This window comes from Diadema setosum, chromosome 18 (assembly GCF_964275005.1).
Source record: "Diadema setosum chromosome 18, eeDiaSeto1, whole genome shotgun sequence".
Lineage (NCBI taxonomy): Eukaryota > Metazoa > Echinodermata > Echinoidea > Diadematoida > Diadematidae > Diadema > Diadema setosum.
Window position 1 is genome coordinate 6,172,024 of NC_092702.1, and position 15,559 is coordinate 6,187,582.

General features: G+C 38.2%; 1 protein-coding gene across 1 annotated transcript in view; it reads left to right on the top strand.

Annotated features, from left to right (window-relative positions):
• The window catches only part of LOC140241949 (myoferlin-like), a 75,216-nt gene that overhangs the window by 22,877 nt on the left and 36,780 nt on the right, over positions 1-15,559 (top strand). Inside the window, exons 12-23 of the mRNA XM_072321695.1 lie at positions 1,178-1,281; positions 2,674-2,742; positions 3,653-3,696; positions 4,126-4,202; positions 7,957-8,057; positions 8,593-8,796; positions 9,488-9,700; positions 10,674-10,780; positions 12,025-12,220; positions 13,063-13,218; positions 13,870-14,013; positions 15,281-15,364. Of these exons, the coding sequence (XP_072177796.1) occupies positions 1,178-1,281; positions 2,674-2,742; positions 3,653-3,696; positions 4,126-4,202; positions 7,957-8,057; positions 8,593-8,796; positions 9,488-9,700; positions 10,674-10,780; positions 12,025-12,220; positions 13,063-13,218; positions 13,870-14,013; positions 15,281-15,364 (1,499 nt within the window). The remainder of the gene's footprint in view (positions 1-1,177; positions 1,282-2,673; positions 2,743-3,652; positions 3,697-4,125; positions 4,203-7,956; positions 8,058-8,592; positions 8,797-9,487; positions 9,701-10,673; positions 10,781-12,024; positions 12,221-13,062; positions 13,219-13,869; positions 14,014-15,280; positions 15,365-15,559) is intronic.

The window sequence follows — 15,559 nt, forward strand, 5'->3', positions numbered from 1 at the left end:
ACAACTAAAAAAGGGAAGAAGTGAATGAAAACAGAGTGTCTTGCTTGCAGTTCAAAGAGATTTTGTCTCATTGTTCTATCAAGTCCCATAAATCGCATTTCTGTGCTCTGTTGTTGTTGTTGTTGTTGTTGTTGTTTTTTTTTTGGGGGGGGAAGTATCTTGTTCTTGTTTTTGTTTTTACTACTCTTTGATAGTGTTCGTAGAGTCGAGTAAAAATAATCTGTCTGATTCAAGCCCTTTGTGTTTTCAAAATGTTCGATTATTCGCGGGTGGTTTGTTGTTTGTTTGTTTTTTTTTTTTTGCCGTTTACATAGTAATTCTTCTAATTCTTCGTGATTAACAGATAATGATATTATCTAATTTATTTGGGCGAGACGTCAAGCGGGTGCAGTTTCCGTTGGTATTGAAACGACTTTTATATCGCGAAGACATGTTCAAAATAACATACCACTGCGGTATTCATCGTGACATTTTGCTGATAAGCAAATGGACTATAATGATTATTGTTATTGATAGTGGAATAATATATATCACAAAGGAAAACACACTACAGCCAGAGATAAAGAGAAACGTCGCCAAAGTGCCCTTAGTGGGTATACCCAGGGGCAGACAGGCGCGGACGCCGTAACTATGGGGAAGCGGTCGATTGGAGGATAGCAGTACTGAGGAGCTGCTTGTTGGTGGTAAAGCGCCAACTTTGTCATGAACAGCTGATAAAACTAAGACTTGTAATGATGGAAATACAATTTTATTTTTGAATTTCCGTTTAGACTTAGATTTAACCGAAACATAAACCATGTCACTATCTATCGAAAATGGACGATCATGCTGCAAAGCAGCATTGCCTGACTAGCCATGCCACGGCAGTAGAATGATACTATAAAAGAGATGGATCAAAGAAAGCATTACTACCAATGACACAACCCGAAAGCGAACCACGCATACCCGCAGCGCGTCAACCAATCAAAAACAAACATCTGGGTCCCATTTCATTAAAGATGTTAGGATGGAAACTTCCAGTAGAAACAGCCAGTCAGGAAGCTGGATTCTTGTCGTCACTATGACAATAACATTCCACCAAGAGTTGCTATTATCGACTTTTTTTTTCTGAAATGGGCCCTGATCAACATCTATTGGGGTTTCCTCAAACATCCATGTCTATCTCTGTTGTCTGTAGTGGATCCATCTTGCTTTGAGGGGGTTAAGAAAGTTCTCCGAGTGGGTGAAGAGCAGAAGGAACTGGTGGACCCGTATCTCGTCTTCACGTTTGCTGGGAAATCAGTAAGTCACAGGGGCGGATCCAGGAAATCCGTAAAGAGGGGGCACCTTTACAAAATAAAAAGGGGACGCACTCACCCCCTATTTTTTCTTTTGTTTTAACCCCCCCCCCAAAAAAAAAAAAAAGAAAAGAAAAGGGGGGGGGGGCCGCCCGGTGCCCTTCCCCTGGATCCGCCACTGAGTCATGGGGGTTAGCTATGCCTTGCTTGCGACGTTATCAATAACCCCTGACAACCCTATCTAATGTTAGAAAGCATAAAAAACGCAACAAATTATATTTCGCATTGATTGTAACAATCCTGTGTTTTAACGCAGGCCCAATGTCAAAATGTGCCCTGACTTTTATATTTTAAATCTGTATTTTTCTTCATAAAATGTGCTTATATGAAAAAGTCCAAAACCAATACATGAAATAAAATGAAAAAAAAAACACACACACCATTGCTGTTATTATATTGTAAAGATGACATATTGTACTAAATATGTTTTGGAAAGATGATTCAAATAATCTGCTAGCCATGCCTAATAATTTTAATTGAACTCGTCAAAGTTATTCGATCCTCTGCAAGATTGATCGATCATGGCTGCGAAATTGATCTGAACATGAATAGAGTGTGCATTCTTAAATTTCTTCAAGTCAATAATGTTACTTGATATAAAAAATCTGTAGAAGGAATGTTGCTTCTGTTGAATATAAAATATGTCTCATGTTTCTTTTGTTTTACATGAGTAAATGTAAGTGTGCTATATTTTGCAAACTCAAATGCAAATGTCCTCTCATATCATTTCACATTCATCTTCAAGATGTTCATTAAATTAAAAGGTACTTCTAATCTCACTGTACTCAACACCTTTAATTATTTTCTAGTTCAATATCTATGAAAATTGAGACGTTTCGTATAACAATTGAGCCCTCAGGGCTTAGCCGAAAGATAATTGAAGCCCCTTCAACAGTGGATAAAGGGAAAAAGAACGAAAGGTTGAGAGCCCTGTGTAATGCAAATGTGTTTACTTGCTCGACCTGATCTTATCAGGTATACATTACGTATGCAAGGACTGCTTGGATTAAGCTTTGTTTTCTTGAATGAAATTCAAATGGACTTCAAGAGCTTTCGAAGGACTGGTGTCTGAATCATCAATGGAGATGATGACTCCTCTGTTTTGTGATATAAAGATTAAAATAAAAAGAATATTAAGCACTTACAATAATTACTCGAGACTTATTAGTGATGTAGAATAAATTAACACACGCACACTTACTCACGCGCGCGCACACACACAAACACAAACGCACGGACAAGAACAACCAATGTACTGTAGTGACGTAAAAAGTTGTTGCTAGCATATAACAGCCGTTGTATTATGCTTTGTTTTTGCTCTGTTGTGTTCATATAGTTGAAGACAGATGTGAAGTATACCAACGATCACCCGGAATGGAATCAGGAGCTGCGATTACCCATTCGAGTAAGACTAAAAAAGAACCTCTCAATCCTTAAACGAAGATAATTCCATATAACACACCAGTATGAGATGATTCAACCTCTTGTTACTCGTATAGGCTGAATGTTGTTTATATACGTGATCGAATGAATGATAGCCAGTACATCCAGTGACGTTGCTTTCAAGTACTTTACATGTAAGTCCACTAACATTTTTTTGTCTGATGTCCCGTTCGGGCCGTTAAAATCTTTGAATCTGAAATTTGGTGGCCTGAAAAAGGATATGTAGTGACCCGAAATTAAAGCAAGGAGTAACGATTAATTTTGAATCTTAGTTGCCCAATCGGGCAACTGAAATATAAATTTGGTGGCCCGACATCAATTTTCAGTGACACCGGGCCACAGCTACCGTCGACAAAGACAATGACAACCGATGTGATAATATAAACAACAAATATCTTGCATGAACTACTGAGAGCTATTCAGCTAAGCGATAACATTTTTGTGATAACTAGGGCTGAAAACCTTGCCCTAACCCGGCACCCATTTCAGAGTCTCGTCCAATTCTGTGCGAAGCCAAATTCTGTCCTTGTATGAACTTTCAAGTCGATTGATTATGCATATACAGTATACATGTGATCATTGTGGTAAGCTTATATGACAGTATATTATGTAAAATATATCACGTCTTGAGTTTGATTCAAGCTAAACTCAATTTGGAATTTGTTGATTCGGTCGACCTATACCGTTAGCATTTGTTTTACATTTAGTTGAAAATGCTAGCTAAAAATACATGTCCGTTAAGATTGATATGAAATGTTGAATTATACAATGCATTTCTGACGTATAGGCCTAGATGTCAAAACTCGTTTCTGGACATTTTTATTAACGTGCCCAAAAAATATGCCAATTAATTTCATCATCATTACTTTCAGTTTCCTTCCATGTGCGAGCGCTTGAAGTTAACCTTGAGGGACTGGTAAGTGCTTTGATTATTGATAAGCATCTGTGATGCAGTAATCATTGATGTAGATCATACAAAAAATGGTGCGTACTAGATCATCCACCTGACAGCAACAAAGTGTTCATTAATGCTTGGTATTTAGCAAAATGTTATTTAGAAATGATTGCATACAATGCAAAACAATGAAATGGTCAAAGCGGTTTACGCAGTTTCATTCTTTGTTTGAACTTAAATTTCACACTGTTATGTCGGGTGAGCTTACACAGTCGCCTATCATGTCGCTTTGTAAACCAATGAAGTTCCTTTGCAACTGAGAAAAAAAGATTCGTACAAACGTGTGCACGACCTGATTACCAACTGGCTCTATAAGCTCTGCTGCAGACCTCTCCACATTTATCCGGAATCTGGGTCGGATGATAACCTCCATATCATCACATTTCCCAGGGACCGCCTTTCGACGGATGATTTTATCGCGACGGCATTTCTGGAAGTCGATCAGATTGGCTCTAGGGGGGACGAAGGTAAGAGCACTGCTCCCTCATCATGTTTGATAGCTATCGTGTGTTTGTTTGTTTTGTGATCATCACTTACTGAAAGAGCATGCTATATTACCGACACCCCAAGCCAATGAATACTTTTACATTAATTCTCACAAAAAAAAATGTACATTTGTATCAGTGTTTCCTATATGTTATCACAGGTTTCCCGTCCAATTTTGCATGTAAGGGTATAAATAGGTCACTCGATTTCACTAGAAGAGATGACAAAAGATTGAAAATTAGTCACTCAAAATCGCCATGTGGAGCTAAAATGCATACTGGGCATTCGAATTTACCATAGCGCAATGGTATGAGTGTAAAAAATGTTATTCATATAAGCCATAGCATAATAGGTCACCTGTGACTTGGGTGAGGTCATTCAATTTCGCCAAAGGGTATTGATATTTAGTAGTGCATTCAATCACCATTGTCACACATATTAATTGATTGTTTTTATGCTGTACTTTACTAAATCATTGATTTTCGAATGAGTGACTTCTTTGAATTTATGTTTGAAAGCTCTACACAACATGTAGCAATATTGCTGACGTTCTCCTGTATATCTGCGAGATCTAAGTCATTCATTTTTTTTTTTACATTTTTATCCCAACCTGCAACTGAGAAAGTAACTACAGTGTACATATTATACCAATATGAAAAAAGAAGGCCATTATATTGTACAAATGTTCTGATTTATGTCTCTAGATTGCACAAGAAAATTAATACATGGACTGTACATATCATGTATAGTATACGATGTTGTGCAAAACGACCGCTAGAATATATATGTAGATATTACGTTGTGATAAGTACTTAAAAGAAGGCATATAGATGCAATACATTGGACATTTCATTACATGTACCAAGTAGCACGAAAATGGTGGAGTCAGTTTACATGATATTGTTGACATCCACTTTTCTTCTTTTTTTATCGAGGATGGGGATCCCATAAATGTGATTTTCTGACGACTTAATGTAGACAAGGAATGAAAAATGATTGATTCCCTGTGAAAAGAAAAGCAGAATCAATAGGTGAAAGAAGATGTAAACAGGAGAAAGCCAACTGAATTTTAATTTTAATTTTAATTTGAATTATAATTATATAGAACACATATTTACCCGCGTTAGATTATTGATTGCCATGATTGTATAACTGAGAAGAAGTAATGAGCGAATTTGGTCAGTCGGTTGCACTATGCATGAATTCGTATGCCGATTGGCGAATTTGGTTGCTCTTATGCCGATTGGCGGTTTCGGCTGTACTGTGACGAATGATGTTTTTGACTGCCCTATCTGCGAAATTGAATGATCTATTTATATTTCTGCATGCGCTTTATAAGCGATAGAAAAGAAAAATTTATACATTTATATTAATTTCATTAAACTCATTTATGTATTCTATTTCATTGTGTATGCAGTGTGCAAGGAGCGTTGATGTAGGCCTACCACTTTGTTTAATTCCCATCAGTAAATTCTATCTAATGCAGCTTTGCTGAAACGCAGGATTAAACTCTCTGGGTGAATACGAACGAACTTAGTACATGGTACTAGCATCTTTTTACCGTGTAAGAAGGTATATTTGGGCGCAGAGATTCAGAATAAGTGAAAGTTGTTCGATATCAAAATGTCGTGTAATCCTTTTCGTTTTGGTTTAAATGTCACAAATCATTCATTGTATTCTTGTAATCCACTGAGAACGGCCTTCTTTCGTGTTTTAGTGATCAGACAACGCGATTGTCTTAAGTCATTTTGTTTTCGTTATGAGCCTATCACAATAAAAAAAGTTATCCTAATCGATACAATACAAACATCCGATTGTGGTTTTGAAGGCTGCACATGATTACCCACGAATGATGAAATATTTGTCACGACCTTTAAAAGCATGTTATCTTGCACAGCAGATCAAAACGCATCAGGAATATATGTATATAGCTTAAGTTGATTGCTGACAAGACATCCTCATTACCACCTTTGACATTTTATCTACAGTCACTAAGATGGTCGGTAAGACGATGATAATTTTGCAAAAGAAGATTTGAATAATCTGCTGACATTTCACCGCTTCGCATGTATCAGCCATAATGAAAGCAACATTGCAGTGTTGTCTTTTTCTTCTACTTCTGCGCATTTTTGAAATTTGTATTTTGTAGGTTGCCTCTTCTGCAGTCCTCACAGTCAAAGTTGATGTGAACTCACATGGCCTCATACCAAATAAAAGCAGAAACTTGTTGATATGTTTTTCTCTTCAAGTTTTGGGTGTGCTTGGTTTCATCATTGATGGTATTTCTTCAATGGAATGTTCCCTTTTTCGTGATAGAAAGAATTACAAACGCTAGTGTTCAAACGCAAATCCTCATCAAGACATTCTTGTAACAAGTATACAGGGCAGGAATGTTTGACAAAAGTGCCCGTTTTAATATGGCAACCACACTCATCTCTTCGCTTTTCAAGGTGGTAGCTACTGGGGGATGATTTTGTCATCATGACGTATGATGATTGGACAATCATAATTTCATATTGTTTCCATCGGTGTAATCATGGAGGCTACCATTTTCTCAATCTGCCTTGTCTTCTTGCTGATGCATGTAAAATTATCTCTCGCTGGTCACATGAGTGCATTTTAACGTGCATGTTAATATTGACAGAAGGAACATGTGTGTGTGCGTGTGCGTGTGTGTATGCGTTTGTATCAAATATTGTATATATAAAAAAAAAATTGGATACCGTTGGTGCGAATGAAATGCGGCGCAGGCGGGTGTATCAGGGCAATAAAATTCTACAGTGTTTGTAAGGTGTGGGATTATTATGACGGTCGTTTGTAGGTTATGTTTTGTGTGTTTGTGTGGAGGTGGGTGTGGCGGTGGCGGTGTTGAGTCCGAAAGTCTTTACTTTGGCAGCCCTGTATTTATCTTTGATTTGAAAAAAAAAAATCCTGTAATAGACGAAGAAAATTAGAAAATAGGAAATTCCACGTGTCTTCAGGGTTCTGACCTTCATTTGTGTATGAGCAATCGGATTAAAACAATCGGATTTAATTTTGTTCGAAAGTATATAGTGGAAAGGAACTATTATTTATTTACGTGACAGAATTATCATATTTATCATTATTTTCTTTTGAATTTTCCTACTTAATTCTAACATTTTACAGTAATTTCACATAAAAGCACATGCGTATTATACTGTGTACGTCCCGTTGACCAGTGGTGCTTATTGGTGGTGTGTGAAACCAAGGAGGTACTAGGTAAAACTATCATCCTTCTCACCAATAACATCTTTTTTACACTCACATCGTATTAATAGTCATGATGAAATTAAAGATGATTTTTATTTACTTCATCCTGGGTTATCATGTCATATCATCATTGATCATATATTATATATATAGTGCATAAGGCTGAATGCACTATAACAATATAAGCACCGACAAATTCTGAATTTGCCCCGAAGGTCAGTTATATTCAATGAGGCCGTAGGCCGAATTGAATATAACTGCCTGAGGGCAAATTCAGAATTTGGAGGTGCTTGGTACTTGTTATAGTGCAATAAGATGTCATGCGTATCGTTATTAGTATTACGATATCATCATTTTTATCATCATCATTGTCATCATTCAATAATTGTCAGCATTATGATTATCATAATCATTGCCCTCACTGCTATCATCACTGATATTACCATTGCTAATAGATTGTATATCGCTCTCTCCGCTCTAATTGATTAATGTGCGCTCACAAAGGATACTTGCCGACATTTGGACCATGCTTCGTGAATTTCTACGGGTCTCCCCGCGAGTTCGACTCTTTCAACGGCGACTACGATGAATTAAACAGAGGGAGGGTGAGGACTTAGATTTATCTACTTTGTCTTTATTGGTGCGATTGTTAACATTTTTATGCATGACGTGGAGTTAATACATATGGAGGAAGAAATCTTATGCATCGTCAGGCAAGTCCTTAATGAAACAAGATGTATTTCTCCCGATCATGTGACATTATATGTTACAAGAATATGCCATCATTTTGATGGTTAGGAGCCAAGCCAATCGCAAATCCATTGCATCAGTAGCAGATATAGGGAAAGATCGTGCAGTGTTGATGGATTCAATGAACGACACTGAAAGAGCTGATTAAATCATGTGTAGTATCTTAATTGTGGATACTTTCCCTTAAAAAAAAGTAATACGTACTTGTATAATGTAGCTGTTTCTACTAAATCAATTTCAATGTGTAGAATCCAGTTTACACATTTTGTTTAATAGCCCTGCGTTTGTATGTGTCAGGCAAACCTCGTGCAGGCTTTGCAGGAACAACCTCTGCTGTTGCGGCATTCGTAGAGTTAAAGCGGATTTTGCATACTCTGCATTCGTTTACAGGGTCATGGTGCTGCCTATAGGGGGCGCGTTCTGGTTTCCATGGCAACAGAACTCGGGGATCCCCCGGAAGAGCAGATTGTGTCGCTAAGCAACGCTGAGATGCAGCGACTAGACAAGTTTCGCCGACGTCGAAAGTACCATCTTTACGCAGCTTTCATCAATGCCACCATGATCAGCGAAACGGATCATCCCGTGGAATTTGAGGTGCTCGTCAAACTTATACTGTTTCCGTCATTTAGAAAGAGAGGGAAAGAAAGAAAGAGAAATAGAGAGAGGGGGGAGGAGGGAGAAGGAGGGAGTGGGGAGGAGATCCTCATTAATAATCATCGTTGAAGCAAAGAAATGATTGGGGCTATCCATAAGTTTGGTTCACAGACAGGATGTCAGATTATAACTCTTAAAGCTAACCCCGCTTTCTAATGTCGGAAGTGAACTTCGGTATCATGCAGTTGATCGTTGATGTCACTGCATACTTCAAGTTTCAATGTTACACAAAATCCAATCCAAGAAAAGTATTCCTAATTTTTCTGAGACACGCATAACATGTTCTAAGAGTAAAGATATCATTCTGTCGACAATCTTTTCTATCCTTATTAGTAAACACACAACCAAGTAGGTGCAAGTATATTATGATAATGTATACTTATGATTATAATGCAATTTCTAGATAATTGATAATGGCTAGTCCCAAACTACAAATGGGTTGGGTTTGAGCCACTATCATGAGTAATGCAATAGTGGTTCAAGCCCAACCCATTTGTAGTTTGGGACAAGCCATTATCAATCACCTAGAAATTGCATTATATCCATACTGACCTTTTTTCGCAGATCGATCCTGATAAAAAAGCAACGATGTATGAACTTTAAACTTTGAACTTTAAACTCTTGCTGACAGGTGAGCATCGGAAACTTCGGTAACAAGTTCGACGAGCGCGTGACACCGCAGCCGTCCACCACGCAACCTTCGAACGCCGTTTTCGACGGCAACCACTACTACTTCTTGCCCTGGATGGACAACAAACCCCTCATCGTCATCAGCTCCGAGTGGGAGGATATCAGCCACCGCCTCGACCCGCTCAACATCCTGATCCACATTATCGTCAGACTGGTGAGGGATTGGAATGGGGGCAGAGGGGGCGAAGAACCCCCTGTTTTTGTTTTTTTTAAGGGCTTGCAAAAACTGTAATTTTCGTCGGAGCTACTGGGGTGTTAGAGAAAACCCTGGACCCTAATGGATCCTGAGCTGAGATCCAGCTGAGAGAAAACATTCAAAGATTAAAAAAAAAAAAAAGTTGTGCTTATATTGGTCTACGTAAAATAACATATTAGTTTTTTTTACTACTACTACTACTATAATTATTATCACTGTCATTATCATTATTTTCATTATCATTATTATCATCATAATTAACAACATCATTATCATTTCTATCCTATCCTTATATAGGTAAAATGGGTAGTTGCCATGGTCGTTTAGAATTCTTAAGCTTGCAGTTGTTTGAAGATGTAAAACGGTTTCGGTCTACGAACATGCATAATAAAGTTTATTTATACCCTTACAGCAAAGGTTGTTTCTGAAGGAATCAAAAACAAAAAGAAGCATTTCTGAAGTGTTCTATGTCGAGATGATGCCTGTGATAGAACTTTTAAAAACAAGATTACATTTATATAGCACATCAATTATTGCCAATTGAATTCCAGGTCAGGCAGGTTTTCATAATAAGTATATTCATGTTAGTCGGCTAAATTATCAATATAGATGTGAAAGCCAGCTCTTCAGTGAGCCACTCTTCTGCTGACATCCAAATCGATGTTAATAAACTTTCTCTTTGTTGTTGCTGTTATTGTTATTATTATTCTTGTTATTGTTTTTATTATCATTATTATTATTATTATTATTATTATTATTATTATTATTATTATTATTATTATCATTATTGTTATCATTATTTCTTATTACTTATTCTTCAATTGCTTACACATTTTAGAAGATTAAAACCAATATATGTACATATACATATACATATATATTAATATAATATTGTTATTATCATTAATGTTGTTGTCCCGTGTTTTATCAGGAAGCAAACATCGAGTCCGTACGAACGAGCATCCGGTCCGGAGACTCCGAGAAAGACATCGCCACGCAGCTCATCACCACGATTGATCGACTCATCGAAGTGTGCAAGTAGGTCGCGGAAATGTTTTCCCAAAGCACCCTCTCGGACAAACAAACAAACAAACAAAACCGAAGATACACACAAACAATAAGAACATGCAACAAAAACTTTTCCAGAACAATTTTAAGTTGGCACTCTGTCCAGGCATTTCTTTTCTGTCATCCAATAAAAGTGCTAGGAGCGTTAAAATCGACTGTTGTAATAGATGGGTGCTTATCGATACAACATACAGCTTCAGCGTACTAAGATGAGATCAGCATTTACAGAGTTTTAAAGTTTGAAGTGTGTGTGTGTGTGTTTGTGTGTGTGTGTGTGTGTGTGTGTATGTGTGTGTTGTGATAGTGTGTTTGTGGTTTGTACATTGGTTGGGTGTTGGCCGTTGTCTCACATAACGCGCTACAATATTTGTGTTGGTATGACAAGTTGATTATTGTGTGTAACATTAGTTCTTCATCTAAAAATCGAAAGAATGTTGTTTAAACAAAAACGGCTTGCATATCTGATGGAGATAATGAAATAAGAGATTGAGAGGAAAGAAGAAAAAGGGCGCGTATGTATTGTGTGTGATTGTGGATATTGCATCGGTATATTGCGTTTTCATGTTCGTAGATAATCAGTAATTGTAACGTAATCGTAACGTGACATGCCAAATGTGAAAACTTTTTGACCATTCGAAAAACTCTGTTGTGATGAGTTCTAAGAAAAATGTTGTTTCTAAGCTAACGACGGCAGTCACTCGTTTTAGCTAATGTTAAAGGTACTGTTTACCATCGGCAGCAGTGGTTTGAAAATGTTCCAGGGCCCTGTAATATGAAGAGTTATAATTAATTATGTTTATCAATTTCGATTGTAAGTCTATGGCAGCCTGTGTGGTAAGGAAATTTATAATCAATGATATCTTTTGATAGAACATGACCCAGTTATCACATTTTATGCATAGTGTAGGTCAGTTGTATCTCAAAACATTCCACCATATGAAAAATTTCAATGAAGCCTAAAATATAAGGAGATATCACTATTTTCTCATTGAACCATGACTGTAGATGATTTTAGTCTAGAAACAATTGTATTATAACTATTGTTTATATTTTGTCTATTTAACAATACTTAACATTGATTATACTGATTAATCTTTTAATATTGGTTATTTCTATCCCTAACTCAAATTTTAGAACTATATTGAAGCACTAAAGCTAGGTTTTTGTTTCATCTGCAAATGGTAAATAATGCCTGTAACTAAACCTCTTCGTAGGACGCCGCTGCCAGATTTCGGTGCGAACAAGAACTACGCCAACGAGCTCGATCAGCGACGTTACGACTTCCGAAGACGAGTCATGCTTGACATCGTGGAGCGAGCGACGGCGCTCCGCGATCGAGCCACGGACATCGACGAAACCCTGGACGAGGTGGAGGAATATCTCATGATGCTTCAGGAACTTGCAGTCGAGGTGTGTAGGTGTGATGTTTGTCATAGTCGTGAGGTGAAATGGAATAACTGTTGTAATTATAAGACCATGAGACCTCAAGGTCTTTATTAATGGTAGGCTATCCAATATTGCCACTGCTCTACCAGAGAACCCCACTGGTATAAGAACCCCAACATTATCAAGTACACCAGTTTACACATCTCTGTCAGATGGGGCATTGTAGGGAATTCATTGTCTAAGGATGAACACATCGACGTGGGATTCCAACCCGTATCCTCCTGCTTAAGGTCCGGAGACTTATCTTATCTGCTACACAGCGGTGTTATCATTTGTATTTTGTTGACTGCGACGGGATAAGCAAAGGGCATAAAGACTGCATAGTAGATTTTTAGATCCCGAAGTAGTTAACGACGCCCAGTCAGAATATCTCTCTTCCATTATTGTAATTACATGTATTTTTGTTCAGTTGCCATGTGATATGCATTTCTTTTTTACAACAAAGTGAAGACATCGCATGTAGTTTACTACTACAAATAATTCACATGCAGAGTAGGCCCTAGTAAGTTATCTCAGTATCTCATTAATCTCTCTTCTAGGGAGCTAAATTATCACTCACTTTACCACAGTATTCGCAAAAGTATATTTTAAAAATAATTGTTATCGTCATATGGGTAGCCTTTATTTCCGCAGCAAACATAGTTAACAAAAGGCGCCCTGGGCTATGATATCACATAATTATGTTTCTTTGAAGAGGGAGGACGTTTGAAAGTTATGTTTAGAGTAGGTGATAACGCTAAGCAATAATCATAATGATATATGTATTGATTTGTCAGTTGTCGTTGCTGTTTTGCGTAAATGACTAGCCCCAGAATAGCATACCGGATGTCGTGGTGTGGATGCTGTGTGGATCCAAGCGGACCGCCTACATCCGAGTACCCGCCAACGAAGTGCTGTACTCCGCCAAGGGGAGGGACGCATGCGGTCGCTATTGTGGACGCACGTTCAGTTACTTCCTCCAGGTAAGCACCATGGAAACCAAGTCCCCAAGAGAGAAAATCAGATCAACATCTCATTTCATCTCATCTTATCTCACCTATTTCTTTTGCATAAGATAAATACTGTGGTAATGAACTTATTTATGCAGTTTAGGAAGAAGGATCATTTTATCTGCATTCGGCAATTCGAGAGAAGTATAAAAGAAGATAATTTTATCAAGTGTGAGAAATATATATTATTCGATATATCTCGATGTTCATGGATCAGACCCTATGATATGCAGTATTTTGGCAAAGTGTGGTTGGTAAATCAATTTCAAATGCCTGATGTTTTGAACATGTCCAAAGTTTTAATGATTTATGTCACACTGTCTTGTTCAATGCCATACTCTATAGTTCTGTAATTAAACATAGGAATGATTTTCAGAATGTATACATGAACCATAAAATTAACACTCTTATCGGAGTTTAACAGTTTCCAAGTGGAGAGTAAAAGATTATTTCTGCTCTTGAAACTAACATATCACTGATCTCACTGTGTCTTAACTCGGAGTATGGTAACCCCAGGGATTATCTGAGTCAAAATGATCATAATAGTCCTCTCAGAAAAAAACCCAACAACAACACGTTATTTATTCCTCTTCCTTTGATTATCAACCCGTTAAATCTTGGTAGTACGTAAAGCCGAGTTCTGCTGACGACGGTCTGTACACCATCCCCGCCATGCTGCGGCTCAAACTCTGGCTGGGCTTGGAGGAACACAGTGAAAACTTCCGCAAAGACCTCACGGATTCATCCATAGCTGTCTACGCTGAAACGGTAGGGTCAGGTTCACGTGAAGTTCTCCTCCTCCTCCTCCTCTTCTTCTTCTTCTTCTTCTTCTTCTTTTCTCTTCTTCTTTTTCTGCTCCTTCTTCTTCCTCGATCCTCCTCCTGCTCGGATCCTCTTCTCCATCCCCCTTCCTCCAGTTCGGATCCTCTTCTCTATTCACCCCTCCCCTTCTTCCTCCTCGGATCCTCTTCTCCATCTTCACCCTCCTCCTCCTCCTGCTCGGATCCTTTTCCCCATCCCCCTCTTCCTCCTGCTCGGGTCCTCTTCTCTATCCTCCTCCTCCTCCTCCTGCTCGAATCCTCTTCTCCATCCCCCTCTTCCTCCTGCTCGGGTCCTCTTCTCTATCCTCCTCCTCCTACCCCTCCTTGGATCATCTTTTCCATCTCCTCCTCATCCTCTTTCTTCTCTTCCTCCTTCTACTCCTCCTCCTCCTCTACCTATTCCTCCTCTTTCTCCTTTTCCCTCAAATCCTCCTCCTGCTCCTATCCTTCTTCTCCTTCTCTTCTCCTTGTCCTCATTTGTTTTCTCCCTCTCCCCCCTCTCTTTCCTAAACAATGTCCCTTTCCACACAGCTCCTGATTTTTTTTTCACTGTTTCTGTTTTGGTTTATAATCCTATTTCTGTGTTGCCTTTTTATCTTCCTGTCACCCCATTTCCTTCTTTGTTCAGTTCAGCGTTGTTACATCGACTCGCTGAATCCCAGTGCGCTTTAAAACATTCCTAAAGCATGAGGGGATAAAAAACAAACAAACATTAGAATTAAGAAGATAGAGTACCAAAATTTTCGACCCTTTTCCCCATCAAACCCGAGAACAAATAGATATTGTATTATTACTTCAATATAGCAACCAACCCCTAAGCGCTATCATAAAGTACACCATCTTCCTTCAATAACAATGATTTGAGAGATAAAGATAATGGTTCACGAAAGAATGATCATATTTCTTTCATTATTCCTTTATGCTGCAAACATTCAACAGAGAGGAACTTTTCAGTCCTCTTACATTGCAGCTGATTGATAGTCTTTTGATAGTTATTTCATAATACGAATTAACGTAGAATGTGAAACCACGCAAACACAACGAGGACTGCAATATTTGACTCCCTCATAGAGAGGCAACTTGTCAGTGAGCATTTTTCACTATGTGGTCTCGAAAGATTTCATTTGTTACTTGCTGTTTTCATTGACTGCCGGGATACCGTTTGAGTAGCTAAGAATTTTCCACCTTTCTGTTTTTTCCCGGCATCTGAGCAGTACGAAAACCAGCGGAACATGATGGGTCAGTGGTCCGACAAGGCACTCATTTCCCGCGCGAAGTACTCTGATGCCTCGGGCAAGGTAGGGCTGTACTCCGTCCAGTCAGATTCATACATAAATCACATTTAACCTACAAGTACTTTTTACTATAACTTTAACTTTCACCTATACCTAAATAGAAAAAGGCGGGTTTTTTTTGTTTTGTTTTTTTGTTTTTTTTTTTCAAAGACGCCCTGTAACGAGAGATGGTTCTGAAATTGCTTGTTTCTGGAAAAA